At 35.7% G+C, this 22,398-nt stretch overlaps 2 protein-coding genes and 1 long non-coding RNA gene across 9 annotated transcripts; 2 read left to right on the top strand and 1 right to left on the bottom strand.

Moving 5' to 3' along the window:
- Nucleotides 1-613: 613 nt before the first annotated feature.
- On the top strand, nucleotides 614-3,422 carry LOC129874015 (uncharacterized). Its single transcript, XR_008762823.1, has 3 exons — nucleotides 614-1,365; nucleotides 2,230-2,271; nucleotides 3,111-3,422. It is a non-coding gene; the product is annotated as an uncharacterized LOC129874015 (long non-coding RNA).
- Nucleotides 3,423-3,682: 260 nt separating this feature from the next.
- Nucleotides 3,683-15,647, top strand: LOC129872238 (G-box-binding factor 1-like). Of its 7 annotated transcripts, none has more exons than XM_055947152.1 (13): nucleotides 3,683-3,792; nucleotides 6,542-6,680; nucleotides 6,816-6,860; nucleotides 6,973-7,059; nucleotides 7,175-7,264; nucleotides 7,398-7,558; nucleotides 7,683-7,737; nucleotides 7,841-7,889; nucleotides 7,998-8,143; nucleotides 9,033-9,110; nucleotides 14,676-14,801; nucleotides 15,009-15,129; nucleotides 15,285-15,395. In XM_055947152.1, the coding sequence occupies exons 2-13, from the start codon at nucleotides 6,624-6,626 to the stop codon at nucleotides 15,287-15,289; spliced, it is 1,020 nt and encodes a 339-aa protein (XP_055803127.1). In that variant the 5' UTR covers nucleotides 3,683-3,792; nucleotides 6,542-6,623; the 3' UTR covers nucleotides 15,290-15,395. The 7 variants fall into 7 exon arrangements, with proteins under 7 accessions (XP_055803127.1, XP_055803124.1, XP_055803128.1 ...); XM_055947149.1 differs by having other exon boundaries at nucleotides 3,686-3,792; nucleotides 7,968-8,143; XM_055947150.1 differs by lacking the exon at nucleotides 3,683-3,792 and adding an exon at nucleotides 3,822-6,458 and having other exon boundaries at nucleotides 7,968-8,143.
- A 1,803-nt stretch (nucleotides 15,648-17,450) lies between these two features.
- On the bottom strand, nucleotides 17,451-20,971 carry LOC129873411 (zinc finger protein ENHYDROUS-like). The gene is made up of 4 exons (XM_055948503.1): nucleotides 20,334-20,971; nucleotides 19,768-20,164; nucleotides 19,428-19,693; nucleotides 17,451-18,765 (listed from the first exon to the last, which is right to left on the bottom strand). The coding sequence occupies exons 1-4, from the start codon at nucleotides 20,440-20,442 to the stop codon at nucleotides 17,576-17,578; spliced, it is 1,962 nt and encodes a 653-aa protein (XP_055804478.1). The 5' UTR covers nucleotides 20,443-20,971; the 3' UTR covers nucleotides 17,451-17,575.
- Nucleotides 20,972-22,398: the final 1,427 nt, after the last annotated feature.

Here is a 22,398-nt window from a genome sequence, read left to right as displayed (position 1 = left end):
GATATGATTCAACAAGCTGTTGATAAAGTCAAGCTTATTCGGGAAAGGTTATTAGCAGCCCAGAGTTGACAGAAATCATATGCAGATAATCGACGTCGACCCTTAGAGTTTCAGGTTAGTGATTGGGTATTTTTGAAGGTGTCACCCATGAAGGGGGTAATGAGATTCGGTAAGAAAGGAAAGCTTAGCCCGCGCTACATTGGCCCTTATCAGGTTACTCGTAGAATAGGCAAGGTTGCATATGAGTTGGACCTACCATCTGATTTGGAAGCAGTGCACCCTTTTTTTCACGTGTCGATGCTTCGCAAATGCATTGGTGATCCTTCTAAAGTATTCCCCATGGATGATATCCAGGTGATGGAGGAGCTTTCTTACGAGGAAAACCCTATAGCTATACTTGATCGCCAAGTCAGAAGGTTACGTACTAAGGATGTGGCTTCCGTCAAAGTATTATGGCAAAATAACAATAAAGAAGAGATGACCTGGGAAGCCGAGGAAGAGATGAAGGATAAGTATCCTCACTTGTTTTCTACGCCTACAGGTAATCTAAACCTCTCGATTAATTATATTGATTGACATATGAAACTATTTGTTGTTGCAAAAAAAAAAAAAAAGACTATTCCCCCAAATTTCTTATAAGACTTTATGAGGCGGGTTTAACATTCGAGGACGAATGTTCTAAAGGGGGGAAGAATGTTACATTCCGTATTTTTGCATTTTGGATTATTCGTAAGCTAACGATTATAAATTCAAGGGCTTTTAATTTTGAATTTTTAAAAGGACATGATTTGTTGTAGATGCCAAGTTATATGAATAAATTATGTGTAGTAAAATACATCTCAAGAAGGACCCTTAAGCCGAATCAAAATAGAAGCCATCAAATATGTTTTTCTTAAAGTTACGTTTCGGGTAAGCTGACTTCGGGAGGCCATAACCTCTTTATAATTTGAGAATTTGGGAAAACTCTCAACATGAAAGTTGTAGATAATTGAAATATCTTTCCAACCATAGGTCGTGGGACGAAATGTGATATCGGAGTAATAAGATATAGACGTTTTAAATCTGACAGGCCAAACTAAATAGTGAATTCGGCCCAACCCAATTCTAATTCGGGTCAGGCCCAATACCCACAAAATTAAATCTGATTTTTTGTAACTATTCCTTCATACAAAGATCAACATAATTCTGGAAATTTCCAAAGAGAGAGAGAAAGGGAGTTCTTGAGAAAAATCCCAAATCCGACCAAAATTAAGTCCCGAAATCCGAAGCTCATGAAGAGAAAATTGTTGTACGTCGTGTTGGCTTCAATTTGAGCTAGAAATCAACCAATAAGGAGAAGATTTTATGTGGTGCTGCAAATTCAAGGTAATATTAAAGTCTCCTTTTCATTGTTAACAAGTTTAGTTAGAGTTTTAACGGATTAGAACGGAGAAAATAGTGTTATAAACTAGTTTGGTGATTTGTTGAGATTTATGGGTTAAAGGGTTGTTTTAGGTAGATTAAATGGATGAAATTAGGTTAGTGATGATGTATAATAATGGTTGATATTGTTTTGATGTTGTTGATGAGTTGTTGTTCTTGAATTTGGAGGAAAAAGGTGTATGAAGATTTTGAATGTTCAAACCCGTTTTTGGAATTGAGTAGCTGGTAGTAATTCTGGAATATCTCATTGTGTAGACCTTCGATTTTAGATATTAAACATGTTTTGGAAAGCTAATACACGTACCTACAACTCTTATGTTTATGTCTTAGTCTATATCTGCTGTTATTATGTCAAAAACTGAGCATGAATCATAAGACAAATTCTGTCCAGATTCTGGATTGAAAATTCCTTCATGTATAGCTGTTCGTATTTTGATGATATCTCTTTGTAGAAAATGAATTTTGAGTTGATTTCTTTTGCATTGGAAACTTAAGACAGAGATATAAATGTTTTATGAAGGTTATAAAGTCCAGTTTTGCCGTTTTCATTTTCAAAATTTAGATACAACGTGAGGTACTTGACTTTCCGAATTTACTGCTTTGGTAACATGAATAATAAATCTTATTTTGTGTCAATATTTTGGATTGTTGATGTTGGTTGATGATTATATGGCTGGTTTGAAAGTGGGAAAAGTGAGCGGTATAGGGGAGGTGCTGTCCAATTTTTTTTAGAAATAACCTACTAACGATAGACTACGTTTTATTCTTGTCCATAGCTTAATCATAGTGCTTAACGTTTTAATATAGGTTGAGACAATATTGGACAACATATACGTATAAACGCTAAAGGTATGTAAAGTTAACATTTTCTTCTTTTGGCATGATCCATATGAAACGAACGAATGACGTATGCTTAAATTCCAAAGAAACTCGTATTCGTAGATATACTCGGATGGCTACCGTTCTTGATTTTCAAAATTTATATTGTTATGTCTTGACTCATGTGTATGATTCCAGCCATCCTAGTTGGTATAACTCATGTTGTGGTATAATTCATATTTTAGTATAATCCATAATTGGTGTGATTCATAATGACTATTGTCTTGGTTTTCAAATGATGGACTATTTTGCTTATTCTATTAAGTCTCCGATAATGATCAAATTTCGCAAGGTTGCTAATGATACCTTATTCGTGCATATTGTTATGGTATTATTCACCGAGTCCTACGATAGGCCGGGTATGTTATCATGTATGGATTCCACTACATTATTCACCGAGTCCCTTACTAGAGGGCCGGGTACGTGATATGATAATATGATATTATGATGATATGACGATATGATTATGGCACCGAGTCCCATAATGGGCCGGGTACGGTATCAGTGTACACTACTCTATTCACCGAGTCCCTTGCTAGAGGGCCGGGTATGGTATATATATACATATGATGATATATTGATATAATTGTGACACCGAGTCTCATAACGGGCCAGGTACGATATATGATGATGATATGCATGTCTTCATTTTATAAGACATAGGTACAGTGATTTATTGATTATGATACTTGACTCCTGAATCTTTATTTCAGATGTGATCTCCTTTACGGTATTTTATGCTTTATATACTCAGTACATAGTTCGTACTGACCCCCTTTTGTTCGGGGGGCTGCATTTCATGCCTGCAGGTACAAATACTCATTTTGGAGAGCCGCCAACTTAGGATTCTACTCAACGGGTTTGAAGTGCTCCATTGTCTCGGAGCCCAAACTTTGGGTACTAATCCTTATAATGTATATATTTGTGTATTTAGGGGTACGACGGGGCCTTGTCCCGTCATATGCTATTGTTAATTCTCTTAGAGGTCTGTAGACATATGAGTGGGTTGTATATAGATGTTGTCCGGTGTACTAGTATGACTTATGTTTTTGGACGTTTACATTCAGAATGGAAGCCTTGTCGGCTTACATATTATGTTATCTTATTTTTGACAATTAAGACTCCCCAAGAAATAGGTGATTTTAGTATATATATAAGTAACAGTTTGAGACAACGTGCTACCCATATAATCCTTTATCATGCTTAATTGCCGATTGACTATAGATAATATGTGTGTATACGAGGGTCCAATTTGGACACTAGTCACGGGGCTAGGTCGTGACAGAATGGATAATAAAGGTTTGGATTAGTGTTAAGATTAATAATTTAGGATAAGTCAATCCTGAAAGTGTCGTAACCGTTGGATCCCTGGTGAGGAAAGATACGGAAAGTTCCCTTTTTTGCATTTAACGACAGCCAAAGAAAGAAAGAAGAAAAATAAAAGAATCGTGTATCTGAGTTGGACTTCTCGTTGTTCCACCTCACACACAGGTTCCTCTTTCTTTTGCTTCCTTATTTCTTCTGTATCTGTTTCCCACAAACACACATACACACACACACACAACAACAACAACTGAATTTTCTTCTATTGTTTTCTGAATTGGGTTCTAATTTAAGCTTTTTCAACTTTGGCTTGTATATTGTACAATAAATTTGACAAAACGAGTCACAGGTTCTTTATTAGCAATTCATGGGAGCGGGGAAGTGGGGGTTTAAGGGAACTTATCATAACTTCCCTTTTTTTAAAATTATTTTTACAGTGAACGTTCAATTTGAATAGTGCTTTTAAGGAAGAACACATAATTATTTTAGAGTAAACATTCAATTATCATAACATGTCTTAAATTTCAAGTTACTTATGATGTTTACCAATTGTATATATAAGTTAAACTCCTTTGTTTGTGCTCTTGGTTTTGAAGTATGTTTTATCTGTTTGCAAAAGAAACTCAATTGATGAGAATCAATATTTTCTATGAGTGAAATTATTACTGCTGCAAATTGGGTTTGCCATGGGAGGTATATCCTATCTTGATTAGGGAGTAGTCAAGAAAAGACTAGATTGGAATTAGTTTTTATAGGTAAAGAGTGTCTTTAGTTGGAAATAGCAGTTAAGAAGGATCTTTAAGCATTTAAAATATCATATGATGGATCATGATTAAGTCATGCTTTTCTTCTTACATGATTACTGCTTCCCATGGAGGAGCAATATTGTTTTCCGGGAAAAACGGTACAGTTGAATTTGTAATGAGGTCAAGGACACGCATATTGATTTTAACTCAGTTAAGTTTGGTTATTACAAGTTAAATATGTTTGCTAAGAATTAAATGGAAGTTGTAAGGGAAGTAAATAGAGTCGTATGAAGCAATAGAGCCCCGATGAGATGAGTTTGCACTGGATCCTATCGAGGTTAGGGTGTTCCTGATATTGGATCCAGATACGTTTATGTATAGTAATGCTTGAGAACTTAGACTTGGGAGAATATAGAAGGCTTGGAGCACAAGAAAATCAATGTATTGCTTTTGTATTATTCAGTGGCCAACCCCTTACAATTATGTTAAAACTACTATTTATAGGTAACAAAGGTAATACATCAACTAATAGAAATCTCCACACGATCCCTAAAGTACTATACCCAATGACCGATTCCATGTGGAAATATCGTTAGCTGTGCCAACTAATATCCCTCTGTTGTTGTCAGGATAACGTACAAACATTTCTGGTGTTATCTGTCCTTTTTCCATGTCATCGGGACACGAGTGCTTCTCTATCTATGGGCCACGAGTTCCCTTCATTTTCCCGATGATGATCATTTTGTGTTCTCGGTAACAAGTCGAGGTTTGAGCTTCACCGAACACATCTCTGAACCAACCATTCCATTAAAAAGCCTTCGTGAACATCCTTCTTACATCACATTTGCCATGTGTTCGCCCCTCGTCCTGCCACGCACAAGCTATTCTTTTACCCAACACAAATATGTGTCGTAGTTTAATTATCAGGCATTAGGATCGGTTCAGTGTACCAAACTGGAAAATTTTTGGTGACATATGGAGCCAGGGGCGGATCTACCGATACGGTTATGGGTTCAGCATAACCCGGTAACTTTAGCCCAGACCTTGTGTTTGTGCTAAAAAATATACTTGATATGTATAAATAATCTGCCCATAACTCAATAAGAAAAAAAGGGTGTATTAAAAAGAGAGAATTGAAGAGACTATACAAGATATATTAATCATGAGATCTTCTTCTCATATTCTTATTGTTAAATTGCATTAATAATTTAAAATGCTTATGAGCTGTCTGTAGCTTTCGACAGCGGACTCTATGACAAAGCATTGACGGCTCAAAATTCATGTGTGCACTCTATTCTCCCCCTTTAATGTTGCGGTCTGTGGTTCAAACGCAATATTCACCGTCGTTATCTACTTTTTATTATTATTATCATTATTAAACTTATTTCAACATTGAATCATGTAATTTAGCAGAAAATTGTTTCCATTTTCTTTTATAATACTGAACGTGTGTATGGAAAATGATATTGTGCTGCCATTTTACTTTGTCATGTTCAGTGATGCATGTCTTCTTAAATTAGACTAGAATATATAATGTTCTGTGGATAGGGCACATAAAGTGGGCAATTTTTGGAAAATGCGGGACATCTGTTTTTTGAGTAAGAATTTAAGTATTCTACTATTTTAAGTGGACAATGTGTTGCTAATGCTTTAAAAGGTTAGGTGGGCAAGTAATGTTAAATTCTTCCTGAATTGAAAAATTTGTTGCTATTGCCTTGATGTGAATATCCAATATTTACTTGCAAGAACAAGAAAAATAATTGATGAAGCTTTGGTTGTAAGAAATAAAATACTATGGTTAGAGTGGCTCTTTATGATACAAATAAGTGGGAGAAAGTTCAAAATTCCTATCTGAGATTTGCTTCTGACTGGAGCAGTTAGCAGAAATGTTCTTTCTACTTTTGTTTCTTGATGTAGAGGATAATTGGAAATGCTTCATACATATCAAGGTGTTCCTTTTTTGTGTGTGAGATAAACAAGGAAGACTATTCAATTGACAAAAGAAAGTATTCACATCAAGAAATAAATTTAGAAAAGATGTTTGCCGGTCAATGTTATGTGCAGGATCAACTTTTTGTTTTTGCTGTGGTTAGTAAGTCTGTGTTGCTAGACTACAATTGTCTCCTTGATATATATACACATCTAGTTTTTACATCCAGTTTTTACTTCAGGTACATCTAGCTTTTAATTGAGTACTTGATCTTCTGAAGTAATCAAATAAACGTGTACACTTGACTATTGAATCGACACCTAATGGGGGCCGGGGAAGAGAGCACCCCTGCGAAGCCTTCGAAAGCTACTTCAACTCAGGTCATTGTCCTTTTTTCTTTTTCTTCCATACATCTACACGCAATAAGTGCTTATATAAGTTTTAATGTCACTCTCTTTTAAAAACTCTGTTTTGTGGCTCTCTATTCACAAGTTCTCCATTTGTTTGATTTTCAGGAGACACAAGCTACCCCTTCATATCCTGATTGGTCTTCTATGCAGGTTGATAATGAATTTCATTGTGATTAATCATTGTCAGGTTCTACATAGCAACATTCTTCACAAAAGAAGATGATGAATGTTTTAATTCTTAAGCACCAACTTTTCTGTTTAGGCTTATTATGGTGCTGGAGCTACACCTCCCTTCTTTCCTTCAACTGTTGCTTCTCCCACTCCCCATCCATACATGTGGGGAGGCCAGGTGATTAGTTTTGCATTCACTAATTTACATAGTTTTTTTTTATGGCACATGGAATTTTTTTTACTATATCAGAACATATTTTAATGTACTTACTCTTTATTGCGTGATATTTCAGCATCCGCTTATGCCTCCTTATGGAGCTCCAGTCCCATATCCTGCTTTATATCCTCCTGCTGGAGTTTATGCTCATCCTAATATGTCCATGGTAATTAATCCTTTTGGTACTTGGTTACTATCAATTTGAAAGCTGATGAAAGAGAGTCGCCCACGTATAGCTTTTCTGTAAATAAATTTCCTTAAAAGACTATTTTATTAATTTATCTATGTCCTTTTGGTAGACTCCAAATACACTGCAGACAAATCCAGAATCAGATAGTAAGGCACCGGATGGTAAGGACCAGAGTACAGGCAAAAAATTGAAGAGATGTTCAGGTGGCAAGGCAGGAGAAAGTGGGAAAGCGGCTTCAGGTTCTGGAAATGATGGTGGTGCCACAAGAAGGTATTTTGATATGGATTTGGTGTTAAAATTTGTCTCTATACTCTTATTCTAATCTCACTTTCGATCAATTTTTTTTTTGTATTTGGTCTCTTGTGCGTCTGACTTACTATATTCTCTTGAATAGTGCTGAAAGCGGAAGTGAAGGTTCATCAGACGAAAATGATGAAAATGATAACCATGTATGATTTCTGATCAACTCAAAGAGTGTCATAGCTTACTTAAATATGTTGCTTCCCTATCAATTGCTAGTTAAGACTGACTTTTCTTTTTTTGTTATTTTAGGAATTTTCTGCAGACAAGAATAGAAGCTTTGATCTAATGCTTGCTAATGGTAACTTGTTTCACTTGTCTACTTCTTGATTATGCCTTATTCGTTTTATTTAATTGGTCTGTAATTTTCAATTATTAGGAGCCAATCCTCAGAACAATCCTGCAACAGGGAATCCAGTTGCCATGCCCACAACTAATCTGAATATTGGAATGGATTTGTGGAATGCACCATCTGCCGGTTCCGGAATGATCAAAATGCGATCAAATCAATCTGGTGTCTCGCCAGCTCCTGGGATGGGACGTGAATGGATTCAGGTAGTGTTGTTTTCCGTCATTTAGTCAATTATCTGAAACAAATGAATGCACTGTTGATCATGCTACTTTGTGTGTTCTGGAGATACTGCCAATTTCTTATCAAATTCATTCCTCTAACCGCCTGGGGGTTAAAAATTACAAAATGTACTTACTCTTCTTCGTTCCAGATGGTCATTAGGGATATTTGAAGATTGTGTTCAATAAGACTCAGTGTTTCTGATGTATCTTGACATTCAGAATTCATGTTCACTGAACAAAATATTAAATTGTGAGAAAATGTGAGATGTGTTGATAATAAGGTAACACAAGACAAACCTATTTAACAAAATTGATTGTTCAGGGAACTACGATATTGCAACTGGGATAGAGAAAGATCCAAAACTTGAAAGAGATATGAAGAGGAGCTTAGGTCTGGGTTTTTATACATTTTCTGGTGTTTTGGTTGGTCCTAAAATAATTGATGGCTAGTTAACTGATCAGAAGTGCTTTCAGCAGTTATACTAGCGAAACATATACTAGTATTCTGCCAGAGAACTTTCAATATAACAATCAGTTCATTCTTTAAACCTGAACAAGGCTTGAAATTTGGTCGCGAGAAACTGAATTTGGTTTCAAATTCCTTATATCAACAATTCTTTAGTATGGTTCATATCTTGGAAGCTCTATATCTTTGTGTCTTTACATTATGCTAGATTGAGATTCAAAGCTATTTGATGTATCTAAAGTAAACTTTGTAGGAATCTGAAGGCATTTTTACACATTTCAAAAAGTGATCATTGTTGTTTTTTGTTTCTCAATATGTATACTGTCAATAATGGGATTGTACCCTTGTTATTATCATCACTGTATTTCTTTTTGTTGATAAGTACTTTACAACACTTCTTAATAGGATGAACGTGAACTCAAAAGGCAAAAGAGAAAGCAATCTAATCGAGAATCAGCTAGGAGGTCAAGATTGCGCAAGCAGGTATGACTTACTTTTACAGATACTGTTTCTCTTGCATCTCTGCAATAGTCAGAGTACATTATATCTCTGTATTAGGAACCATAAAGAAGCTCCTTTGGGTCCAACCCTGGGCTTTGCGTCTTAACAAGAAGGCTTTATTTCCTTTGAAAAATAGAACTAATGAAAGTAGAGGCACCAATATCCAATGTTATCACAAGTCAAAAGGGCAATTCTTAAAGAAACTGATGGTCTAACTTATAGAGAAAATAATTGATGGCTGTGCATCTAAGTTAAACCTTAGAAGATCACCCTGTTATACACAATCATAGAGCACTACAACGTGCTCTATAAAATTGTAGCATCATTGTTTTTTAACTTACTGTAACCTTGCGCATGAAGTTCTCTCCAGCTAATGCCAATGTAGCTGGAGAAAGTCGGTGTATACGATATACCATATGTATCCTTCTCTTTCCATGTATGCAATCTCTTCTTTGAAGTCGCGTGATAGAAACTAGGATGAAAACAAGATGATAATGAAAGCTTACTGGTTAAATAAAGTGCAAGGATCTTAAACACTGCATTAACCAATAAAGATGTCTGTATGGAGTGGACAAATCTCCAGATACAAAGATAATGATAATACTTTTTCTCTTACAGAATTCTCCTAATTACACATTTATACTAAACATAAAGATAACTCCTAACAGATAGAGATAGAACCAGTTACTGCTGTAGATAACTGTTGCTGGTAATAACTGCTTCTTATAACTACTATAGATAATTACCACTTATACTTTATTCTATTTAAAACAAAGAAACTAAGATAGATTATCTCCACAGTCTTGTCCAGATTTTTTGCTAGAGTAAGTCCGTAAAGGAGCATTCGTATCATCGCGACTTACAGCTTACCAAAGGAGGAACTGTACAACTTCTGAAAGATGATCCACAATAATGTTACCAATGAAATTACACATATAAAATAATTTTCAACTAATTTGATAATTACATTAAGAGTCCTGGATTGTCTTTATGTAAGGTATGAGGCAACTGCTTTTACTTTGCTTATCGAAGTTGGTTGGATGGTGTTTTAAAAATTTTCTATTGAGATTGAGTTTTATTTTATAATTTTTTTTGGTAAATAAACAGTTTATTAATACCAAAGTGAAATATGTTAGTGTAATATACCACAAATATAATAAATTACAGTTGAAAATAAAATAAACAAAATGAATAAAAATATATTCAGGCTGAGGCGCAGATATCTCGCTCTCTTTAAGGAGATTCAAGCCCACTGCGGCATAATCTACGCCGATCCAGCATACTCTTGACTTGTCCCCTCCAGGATACAACAGCCCTACAACGTCGTACAATTCAAACAATTCTGGATTAGTTGAAGAATTCAAAGCTCCACCACAAGAATACCTTCCTTCAATATATAATTACTCTCTTTTGTATAGTGAATTAGTTGAAGAATTGGAATATTTTACTTTGTCTCAATTGTCTCTTTCACTACACTAAACTCACTACACACTACAATATCTTTCCACACTTCTCATCATTTTGACTTACCTTTACAAAGGAAGAAACACCATTATTTATAGGTGAGTAATTCTTCCTTGTGTTGAATAGAAATAATGTGGATAATAATGTAGGTAAATGAATAGCCAAAAGGTTACATAAGTTACAAGGCATAATGAGGTAGAATAATGGGTGAAATGAAGAGTTGGTGGTTACAAAAGTTACTAATAACTAATGACCACATTTTACCACAATTGATGAGAGTAAAGAGGCACAAATGTAATGCCCCGCCAATGGACATAAAATGATACATAATGTGACATATGATATATTTTTATTAATATTAAAATGTCACACTAACAAAATATTACAAAGCCAAATAGGTGATGACTTCCTATTTTCAGAAAATAAAAACAAGACGGTGTCATGGCTTTATAACTAGCCAAGAGACTGCTTATACATTCTAAAGAAGCTACAGTACTTAGTCAATACACCAAAAAAACAGTAATGTAAACTGTCTTGAGTGCAGCCTCAGGAGGTTGACAAAATCTAGCAGTAATTCCAGCAGTTCTGCATAAACGGGCCTCAAGGCATGGAATTAAGTGTGAGCAAAGGAATGTGCCACCTCTTGAACTTTCTCCCCTGAATATGAATGTGGACTGCAATTTCCCTGCATACCCTGTCTGCTTGGAACATGCCCTTCTGGAAACGAATCCCATTTCTTTCCCTCCAAATGCCGGCAACAAACATAGAAAATACACAGCTAATAATAGACTCTACACCTGCTGCAGGCACGGGTCTCTGCCCGCTTCCTTCTTATAGCAAGCATGACTTTCTTTTTCATTTTTTCGATTCTCTGCTTTCCCGATTTCATGCCTTAAGGATGACTGAAGCTTTCCTCTTTCCTGGTCTCCATTACCCCGAAAATCCTTTTCATCGCTCTCAGTGCATCAAGTCCAATAGTGAAGTTTAACAATCTTAAGCAGCTTTAAGGTAAAGATGACATTCAGGTTCATAAGAAGCTCTTGTCGCCAACTACATCGGAAAATGCAAGAAACTTTGAATTGGATGTAGATAGCCTTTTCCATCTTTTCTGATTTCGTTAAGCATCTCACCCTCACCTTAGGATGAGAGGACTTCTTTGAGCCCTAATCATGTTCCTGCTCTTCTCCCAGACTTTTTACTCGCCCATCTAGAGGCCCATAGCAACTCATCTTGACAGTTGCCACTCCCCATTAGCCCTTTGTATACCCAACCAAGGCAGTAACCTTTGACATAAGTTCTTAGTTATAGAGCATCTTAAGTACATATGATCAAAGGTTTCCATGGGAGATTTGCAGGTAACACAAGTAGGAGGAACCTGGATGCCGATTTTTAGTAGTCTTTCTACTGTTGCTAGTCTCTTCAGGACTGCCAAGTGCCAACTATAGTGTAAACTTGTGTCTTGGATGGATGTTGGGGTGCATTGTAAGACTTTTCCAAGGTGCTTTCTGGTAGAGAGAGAGATCAGAGATAGGCTATGCTTCTCGGACTCTTCAAAACTGTCAACGGGAGCATGTCGGATTTTCCGAAAGTAGTGTATATTTGGAGAATCCAACACGGGTGCAGCATTGAAAGTGAAGAGTCTGCGCAACTTAGGAGATAGGTACATTTTCTTGATAGAGAGCAGACCACCTAAGTAGCAGAACTTGGGAGTCTACATGTAGCAACCGGATCATGTTTTAAGTAGTAAGTGTGCACTTAATCCAGAGACACTCTTTTCTTTTCAGATATAGCCCAGAGTTCCTTTTGTTATTTCTAGTACTCCCTCCAAAAAAAAAAAAAAAAGATGGCGGGTCCGAAAGCGAAATTGAACTCATTTAATTTTCAGTGTGAATCTTAATTTTGATGTTTTAATTATGTAAACTAAAGTTTGTTATTTGGAAACAGTATTCAATTTTGGTTGTTCAAAATATTTAGAGTTTTAACTTATATATACCTACATTGTAGATAACTTTTTACATTGTCGGGTCACTTGAAAGATATCTATAGGTTCATACAAAGTGAGATTTATAATTTTGAAAATTAGGCAGGTTATAATAGGTAAAAGTGACTTGATAGTGTAAAATGTTTTTGCACCATGTGTTAAACTCATTGTACTTATCAAACACACACACACCATGTCTAGGAACGCATTTAGACCTAGGATCAGTATAGTTCTTTCCCCTTCCATATGAAGGAACCTTCTTATCCTCCTCGATATGAAGGCTTTAACTGGAATAGAAGGATGGGTGTTGAGTGGTGAGGGCGAGTGAAGTTTTCTGGTGATGTAAATGAAGAGGAAGTAGGGAATGACAGTGTTTTGGTGAGTGTAGATTTGAGTTTGAATCTGGTATAGGTTTGCGAAGAGAAACAAAAGAAGACACATGAAATTGAGTTTGATATGGGGTAAAAGAAGAAGAGTTGACGTAATGGCAGAAAAAAAGAGTAGTTATCAAAAAGGTCTGGAAGTAAACTCCATATTTTCTGGCAAAACACGCTCTAATTCGGGTGGGAGAAACGCGATCTGGCAAGTTAGCTAGTCGTGTCTGATAGACACATATGACATAGATTTTCGGTGGTCAACTGGTCATTCTCTCAGCTAAGACATCTAAATGAATACATTTTTTACAAATTAAAGGGGTCATTTATGCATGTATATGTGTCTCTTTCTATTGTTTACCAAATTTATCGACCTTGGGAAAAATTAGCATATTTTGTTTCTTTTATGATAATTAAGTTCAAGTACAAGTGTGAGACGAAGTTGGTAACACCAATGAATGATAGTAATATCATATATATATATATATATATATATATATAATATGAGTGTCGCTATGCTTCATCAATTTTGGTAACAGATCTAGAGTTTTTGCTTCATAGCTTAGTGCTCTTGGCCTCAAGTTCCATATAAATCACCCAGCCTAACTAAGTAGGCATTTAGACAATATTTGGTGGTTGAAGTTGAAACAAAAGAGTAATTGAAGTTGAAGTTCAAAAAGAGTATTTAGAAGTTGAGTTTAAGTATTCTTACCCAACCTCCGAATCAAAATAAGAATAAAAATATTGTGTCAAATACCATGAGCACCCTGAATCGTTAATTTTGGTGGGCTTAATTGCAACGAATATGTGATTGGAATTGAAACACTTGGAGTAACTAGTCATCCAGCTAAAAGGAGAAAAACAATTCTCCCAAGTGTGATAGTTGCATACTATTTTCTTCATGCCAATCTCATCCAGATTCAATCATATAGGGATAGAAGGTGTCCTCAAAATAAAGGACTTGTTTTGTTTTTGTGGAATTTATTTTGTAAAGAACAGCTGATCATTTTCCTTGTGGACTGTAGTTTGTCCAACAGATTGTGTACTAAACTGAGAAGCTAGGTTGTTCATAGAATCAATCGAGGGGGAAGACTCGCCTTATCGGTTGGCTAAATTTTAAGCCATTGGAATTCTGTCATCTATCTATTGAATTTCTTCTTAGTGCATACAAGGGCTGTAGTTAAACCTTTCCTGAATTGTGGTATGCAGCATCACTTTCCGGAGGGGAAACGAAACAAATGGTGACCAAGTGTGAGAGAATATCTTTCATGTGTGTTGAACTTAAAACTCATTTTTTTGTCCTCGTTCATGTTAAACCAGCAAATGATAGTTCAATCCTAACAGCAAACAATCTCAGATAAGACTGACTACATGATCATCATTAAGAACCGGATTCTGATTGGCTTTTAACAAATAGACCGGTTACTGAGAAGTGAGAAATCTCACATTTTGTCTGTCTTTGAGTTTATTTCTCCACACACACACTACATTTTCCTCACTTTTTAGAATAGGTAGGAAAATAGAGGCTTTCGTTTTAGTTCTGTTCTTTCTCTCTCATGTGCAGTCGAATACCTGGCCAGGAGAGAGAAAGTGGTATCTAAACTGTAAATCTGATTAAAAATTTCTGGTAAAATAATGTGAGCAGACAAAATTGATAGGTCCATCTCGAGACTACCTGTTACGTGAAGTTTTTTGATATTCGTGTTGCTTTATGCTTATCTTCCGCAGGCTGAGTGTGAAGAGCTACAACTTAAGGTAGAGACATTGAGCAATGAGAATCATGGACTCAAAGAGGAGTTGCGAAAGATCTCTGAGGAATGTGAGAAGCTTAGCTCGGAGAATAATTCGATAAAGGTAAAAACTATGTGAGCATCTTTTCCCTTCTCCCTTCTATATTCTTGTATGCTCATCTCATTTGTCCTCGCTTCTAAGTAAATTCTCAAGTATATGTTGTTTCCCCTTTTTACCCTGGGCTATTAGTTTTTTATATCGTAGCCCTCGTACGGAATTGTTGATTAAGGAAAGGGCAGTCCGGTGCACTAAAGCTCCCTCTATGCGCAGGGTCTGAGGAAGGGCCCGACCACAAGGGTCTATTGTACGCAGCCTTACCTTGCATTTCTGCCGAGGTTGTTTCCAAGGCTTGAACCCGTGACCTCTTGGTCACATGGCAACAACTTTACCAGTTACTCCAAGGCTCCCCTTCACTGAATTGTTGATCAATATTAAAAAAAAAATTGCTATTGTTTCTTTTTCTCTTTATGTTGTCCTTTTAATCCATCTAAGCAATACGAGAAAGATGGAAATACTGATTCTTACTGGGACCTGATTCTGAAACAGGATGAGTTGACGAGGTTGTGTGGGCCAGAGGCTGTGTCCAAGCTAGAGAGTAATGCCAATGCCATGCGTCTTCAGTCCAATGTTGACGAAGCTAAGAGCTAAGGACAAGCCACGACAAGAGTAGCTGATTTTGGTTAAAATGCTCACAAATATCTTACTGCCCGTTAGAAATCTATAGCTTTTACCGTGTGTTAGAAGTAGAAATCTCTGTTTTTCTACTAATTTATGCTCTTTTGAGTGAAATTTGTAACATTAATTCATGGATTTTTAACCCAGGGTTGAATCTGAATGTATGACAACATTGTAAAAGTAACTGAATAACTGGATCATAGACCATTAAGTTTTCAGGTGACTTGGATTGTATTCTTTCTTTGGTTGTTTGTTATGTTCCTGGTATGCATGTCCCAAGTTGTGCAGATTTGCACGTGCTAGTCAGTCTAGCCAGAGGAAATCCCCCCTCCCCCTTGCTTGCCCACCCTAAAGAATATTCAGTAGCAGCATTTGTTTTTAAAAATTGTTAGGAATTTATTTATTTTTCAGCCAAACTTCACCAAAAATTTCTCATATCGAATTTGAAGCGGAATGCTATTATTATTTGGTATTCATATGGCGAAGGACAGTTTTCTTTTTTCTCTCAAATAAAAATCTTATTGGGGCCAAATGTGCGGGCATGCTAAACGTTTGGTGATTTGACCTCCGACTAGGATAAAAGATTGTTAATCTAGCCCTAACTGCTTTGTGCGGATACATTGATGGTGCAAGAATTTTGTAAAATACTCCCTTCGGACCATTTTATTTGTCACACTGTTTATTTACACGTTTCTTGAGAAACTGTGTGTTTCATTATTATATTCTTATTTATTGTCGTTAGTCATTTAAAATGTTACTATCTCTTTAATAAATATTCTCTCGTTAATTAATCTTTCTTCAATAAATAAAAAAGAGAGTTGATTTAAGGAATCACAATACTGAAGTATGCGTATGTGTTCTTCACTTAAGTTTTCTATACTAATTAGTCAATGTTTACATACCCTACGTAAAGATCCCTATTGAAACAATGAATCTGTTATCCCATAGTTTAATGATAATCAGATAATAATTAATACGTAGATCAACAGGTGTGATTGGTCTTAGACAGCCAGCAAGCAAACCGAGTAAACAAAAAAGGGCAGAAGCAGTCCGGCATTCCGCTTTAACGTAATCCGGGGAAGGACCTCATTTTAGACATGCTATTTTACGATTCAAACTGATGACCTATAAAACACACGGACACAACTTTACAATTGCTTCAAGGCCACAAACAAAATCAAATAAATAGTAGTAACAAAATGTGGCAATGGAAAAGAACGTGAGGTGAAGGGGGATGGTTCAACACTAGAATTGCAAAAGAGAATCCCAACTTTATTAAGCCATGTGACTGCTACCAAAACAAGAATATAAACGACAAGAAGACAATTAACATATTAAGTCAAATGAAATTGAGAAATAGTATAAAACCGTTGCATCAGAACCACATTCTCTTCATCCTTCCTATCTCATGTCCTATCACTAGCATTTTCAGCTCCACGTCAAGTAGGTTCACTAAAAGAATAAAGCTATAAAATAAAGCAATTTCTACCAAGAGGTTCTCAATTCCCTGGCATTTTTAGGGTCCCCGTTTAAATCATTGCCACTTTTAATAATCGTCACAGATTTTTTCCCTGCCCCACCCCCTAAATACCCTTTTTTTATCTATAGCCTAAACTTCTCACAAAAAAATAATATAAAAAACTATGTCACTTCAAAGCTAAAGCCAGATTGTTGGCTAAATTTATTGGTATTTAATGATTCAGCACACCAACAGTTACTTTTTAGAGTGTTTTAACCTAGAGCTGGATAGGTGGTATTCACCCTCACCTCTTCCTACCTTGCATTCTTAATGCCATGGAGCACTCTTCTAGCTACCTAATTTAATAATCCATACATTCTAATTTGTCTGTCTAATTTTGATCAACCACGAACTTTAAGAAAGTAAAAAAAAATTTAAATCTTATAATTTTAAGCTAAAAATATATAAAATATACTATCTTTTAATCTTTGTGGCTTCAAACATAATATATAAAAAGTTAGAATTGAAAAATTGTCCACAAAGAAAAGAAAACATATTTTAACCTAGCACAAACTCACTTTTTACACTTAAATTCAATAACTGCTTCCTTTAGAGTAAAGAGTAGAAAAGTTTATACAGAAAGTAGGAGCTGCTTCTATATTACAACAACAACGACGTTTTCTACCTACACTAACGTTTGGTATCATGAACTTCTTCCAAACTCTTTCCCACAAAATTCTCCACTATCGAATGATCCTGCTGCAGCAGCCACATCTAGATTACCGCCCATGGATGTTATTAGAGCGGATAATCCAGGTGTTGGGCCGCCACCAGCTGCCATCCCCAATCCAAGGAGGTCAAGAGTCGGATGTTTGGGACCGAAAACAGAGGGAGTTCCCAGCATTAATTCCTTTAGACCAGAGCCATCGTCACATGGCAATCCAAGCCCAAGGCCTGCAGCCAACGTTGCACCATCAGTGTCAATTTGTCTCCCATTCCATTCGTGTTGCCCACTAGATGATGAAGAAGAAGATAATATCCCAAGACCCCTCAACAATGATGAGTTTGTCGCTGTTGCACCCATCTGAGCAGCTTTCTGCAGTAATGCTGTTGCAGACATGGATGGTTGTGGTGCTGCAGCATACTGCATTCTCTCTTGCCCAGTTGGTCCAAAGACCGATGAACCATGACTCATTGCAAGGCAGAGAGATATTGGTTCCATAGATGATGGTGGTTCTATATCAGGTGGCGGTGCAGGAGCCACGGATTGAAACCAATCAGTAAATTGAGGTGCTTGAGATGGCAAACTTCCTGAAGCTGTTGATGAAGCAAATAAGCTTGCAAAAGTGCTGTTGCTGGCACTTCCATTGCTGCTCGAGTTACTACTGCTGCTACAGATTCCAGTCAAGCTTGTAAAAATGCTGCTGCTGCTGTTGCTTCTGTTACTGCTTGAGCTACTGCTGCTGCTATAGATTCCAGTTGAACTTGCAAAAATGCTGCTGCTGCTGCTACAGATTCCAGTTGAACTTGAAAATATGCTGCTGCTGCGGGTACTTCCATTACTGTTTGAGTTCCTACTATTGCTAAATATTCCAGACAAGCTTGGGAAAACGCTGATGCTGCCAGTACTTCCATTACTGCTCGAGCTCCTAGTGCTGCTACAGATTCTGGTCAAGCTTGGAAAAATACTGCTGCTGCTGGTACTTCCATTACTGCTTGAGCTCAAACTGCTGCTGCAGATTCCAGTCAAGCTTGTAAAACAGTTGCTGTTGGTACATCCGGTGCATGAGCTACTGCTGCAGATTCCAGACAACCTTGATTTTGCTGTTGTTTCTTCTATATCCTGTTTAGTAATAGTTCCATTGGAATTCGTGCGTGGACTCTCTGCCAACTCTGCCAAGTTGTAACAATTATAGTAAGACAGAAAGAAGCAGCTCATATAAAGAAGCAGGGAAAGTTAAGCTTTCGATTTAAACGATAAGTAGAAAAAAAGAGAATCAAGACATGATATCCTTTGTGATAACACACATTAGACTTCTTTAAGCCGTGCTATGTTTCCTTTACTTTACCCAAAGTTTTTTCAGATTGGAAATGTTACTTCACATACTTCTGTTTTTACAATTTGAATTCTGTTCAGATAAAGGATCACTTAGGCGTTTGGACATGAGTAGGTCGAGATATGAAAAAAAGTAGTATTTGAAGTTGAAGAAGAGTATTTGAAAATTGAAGTTAGTGTTTGGACATCAAAACAAGTTGAATTTTAGTGAATGAAAACTTGAAAAAGACTCCTAAAACCTGTTTTTCAAGTTAGAAGTTGAAATGATGGCCCAGATTGATAAACAAACACTTATTTGAAATAGTCTAATGAGGAATACAGATAACAACAAGGATCAATAGATGACAAAAGTTCTCGATAAAATATCACTGACTGACAAAATTAGCAAGACTCCAAAACAAAGAAAGGACAAAGTCTCTTGTCTGTTCTCAACAAGCACACATCAGCCAAACTACAAATCTGTATTTTTGAACTTGTAAAATTGAACTTCAAAATGTACCTGGATTCTGGATAGGAGAATCAGATGACACTACAGCAGTTGATGGAGTAAAAGGAGGTGGTAGAGGCTCTGGGGCAGCTGGTGAAGGAACAGCTGATGGCTCTGAGGCTGGTGGGGGAGTAGGAGGTGTTGGTGGTGTTGATGAAACAACAACTTGAACCTTACAGTCCTCATCAGTAATAGGAGTTGTAACTGCATTCTGTGCTTTCTCACTGTCTTTTGCTAAAACATCACAAAATGCCCTGTGTGTGATAAAGCTATCCCTCCTATATATTATTAACAAAGATATCAGCTTTACAAGAAAGAGAGAGTAGTAACTAAAAGGGCATCAAGAATGGACCTTGAAAACATAGTCCCACAATCACACTTATACTCCTTAGTTCCACAAATCTTCAAATGAGCCTTCAAATCAGATTGAACTGCATATTTTTTCGAGCACTTATCACATTTCCACTTCTTCTCACCGTGTTTCCTGCAGAAATGCTTCTTGATCCCAGTCAAATCGCCCAATGCCCGTGAAGGATCATGGTGAACACACGTAGGTTCCGGGCAAACATACACTCTCTTCCTCACCTCATTACTTGTTCTTTGCCTTAGCTTCCAAGGCAGATTGTGACCCCTTCTATGAAGCTGCAAATTCTGGTCTCTCTGAAACCCTTTGTTGCAAATTTCACACACAAATCGGTTCGTTGCCAATAGAGTTTTTGGTGACAAAGCTACGACTTCCGCATTAGGATCTAATCAAAGGATAATAGAAAAGCCCCAAAAATCAATTTTCTGCTGAAATAGAAATCTGTGTTCTTAAAAAAAGGGGTTCAAATACAGCGAAATAACTAACACCTAACTAGGTTGAAAGCAATCATAGTAGTCGTATTCGTTAGGAATTGCAAATTAAAATTAATTTACCTGGCATTCCAGGGAGATTCCGTTTTTTCTTTGCTGCTTCTTTACAAGGAGCTGCCTGATCACCAGAAGCCGATACACTCGCTTCACCAGAGCCCGCGCAATCATTCATGGGGATAAAATAGAATCCTTCCAGGGTTTATGGAAAAGTAAAAATCTAGAACATTTCTACTTAAGAAACTTCGTGCTCGCTTCTTTCTGCGAATCTACCATTCAATATTGCTTCTTCTTTTGTACCCAACTAATATCTCTGAACACAAGCTCAGACAAGCTAATTAACAAAACCCATATCACAGAATCAGCTCAAAGCTAAGTAGAGCCAAACCCAGATACAAAAATTGGCAATAAATCAATCACCGGCGAGAAAATGAAAAAATAAATGGAACGGGGTTTGCTAAAATGGAAAGACTCTACTCAAATTAGTGAGTTACCGAGTAAGATTCACAAGTGCTAAGGAACCTACAATGCTCAAAGCTTCACTTGTATTACAGCGATTTCAGAAAAACAGGTCGAAACTCCGGATCGGGAAAAGGAGAAAATGGGGGTTTTCGGTGGTCGGCGGCAAAGAAACTAGAGAGAGAAAGAGGGAATTTCAGTCTTGTATGTTACTAGTGTTTTCACTCTTTTCATTTTAAGAAATAATAATATTTTTTTGCAAAGTGTTTTCGTGTCCTATTTCATACCATCATTTTTGGCTATGGACCAAAACTCCATCTTCATTTTATTATGTTATTGATAAAAATTTTAATCAATCAAATATTAAAAATATCTCTTTCTTAATATCTAACACATTCATAGTCTATACTCTACATCACTCATTATAATGCTTTTTAAAAAAATATAAAAATAAAAAATGAGGATAGAAAAAGAAAAATCAATTAACTGAGCTATTAAAGATCTATTATATCACTCGTTACCATGTATTCTTTTCCTTCCATCCTTTTATAGGGGACAAATCATCTTATTAACTTAACTAATAAAGTACTAGATATGATTGATTTTGTAAGGTAAATCAAAATTTAGATATCGCGCTTAAACATAATTTTATTAATAACATTAAATATATATGTATAAGTTTACTTAAATAATGATATTGATTTAATATATATTTAGAAATAATTTTTTTTTAAATGACTCTTTTTTATTTTAAAAGTTAAAAAAATAAATTTCAATAAGTGGTATTTTACGTTAAATGTCATGTATTTATAATTTAATGCAAATATCAAATGTATGTAAGTTTTAAATATTTTATATCATTGTAATAGTAATATTAGTAGTTACTATTGAAGACCATAAGCACTTTTAACCATAGTTAGCTACTTAACCACTTTCAGAAATAGGAGTGGTCAATTTTGCTAAATTAGGAGAAAGTTACTGAGAGTGAAAAATGCAATAAAGGGTTGAGGGTAATTAATAAAAGTGAAAAGTATGTTAACTGGACTTGAGAAAAGTGAAGTTACTTTAAATAGCTATTTAAAGGCTTTGGGGCAGTTGTATAATTACCACGTGTTGAGCATTATTTGTATTTTCTTCTACTTATAAACTTATATTAATGATACTAACGCCATTACATGATTATTAACTAATTATGGTGTAAATAAGAGAGAATTTCAGGATAAACTTATATTATTAATGATTAAATATAATATAAATTTTATTTGAATTTTGGAATAAATTTATATCATCAATTGAATATAGTATAAATTGTTTAGGTTTAATCCTGAGATACTCATTCGATTAGGAATTGTTCATCTTTTAAATGAAATAACGAATCTAAAAATTATAATATCAAAATAATTTAATTATATACCAAACTATCAAAAAAATATAACGAGAAGAGATTAATATTTCGCATAGATAACACCAGTAATTTCTCATATAAGGAAAATTATAATATTATTATAAATATAGTAGATGTCAATTTATTATTTTCAGAATTTTTTTTAAAAAAATATAAACAACTTATAAATAATTTGCAAATAGCTTTGTAATGAATTTTGTGAAAAAAATTATAAATAGCTTACAAGTAGCTTTCTAAAATAGTTTACAAAGCAGTCTACAAATAGCT

Source organism: Solanum dulcamara, chromosome 11, assembly GCF_947179165.1.
Source record: "Solanum dulcamara chromosome 11, daSolDulc1.2, whole genome shotgun sequence".
In the NCBI taxonomy this organism is placed as follows: domain Eukaryota; kingdom Viridiplantae; phylum Streptophyta; class Magnoliopsida; order Solanales; family Solanaceae; genus Solanum; species Solanum dulcamara.
Note: the sequence above shows the minus strand (reverse complement) of the source record. Positions and strands in the feature narration are given on the sequence as shown.

Bases quoted from the DNA above. Each gene is read 5' to 3' on its own strand.
- LOC129872238 (XM_055947149.1), top strand. From the start codon at position 6,624: ATGGGGGCCGGGGAAGAGAGCACCCCTGCGAAGCCTTCGAAAGCTACT. The intron at 6,681-6,815 runs GTCATTGTCCTT...TTTGATTTTCAG, and splicing joins CGAAAGCTACTTCAACTCAG to GAGACACAAGCTACCCCTTC. The intron at 7,265-7,397 runs GTAATTAATCCT...TCCTTTTGGTAG, and splicing joins CTCATCCTAATATGTCCATG to ACTCCAAATACACTGCAGAC.
- LOC129873411 (XM_055948503.1), bottom strand. From the start codon at position 20,442: ATGAATGATTGCGCGGGCTCTGGTGAAGCGAGTGTATCGGCTTCTGGT. The intron at 19,694-19,767 runs GTCCATTCTTGA...AATAATATATAG, and splicing joins TGTGGGACTATGTTTTCAAG to GAGGGATAGCTTTATCACAC. The intron at 18,766-19,427 runs GTACATTTTGAA...ACAACTTGGCAG, and splicing joins TTCTCCTATCCAGAATCCAG to AGTTGGCAGAGAGTCCACGC.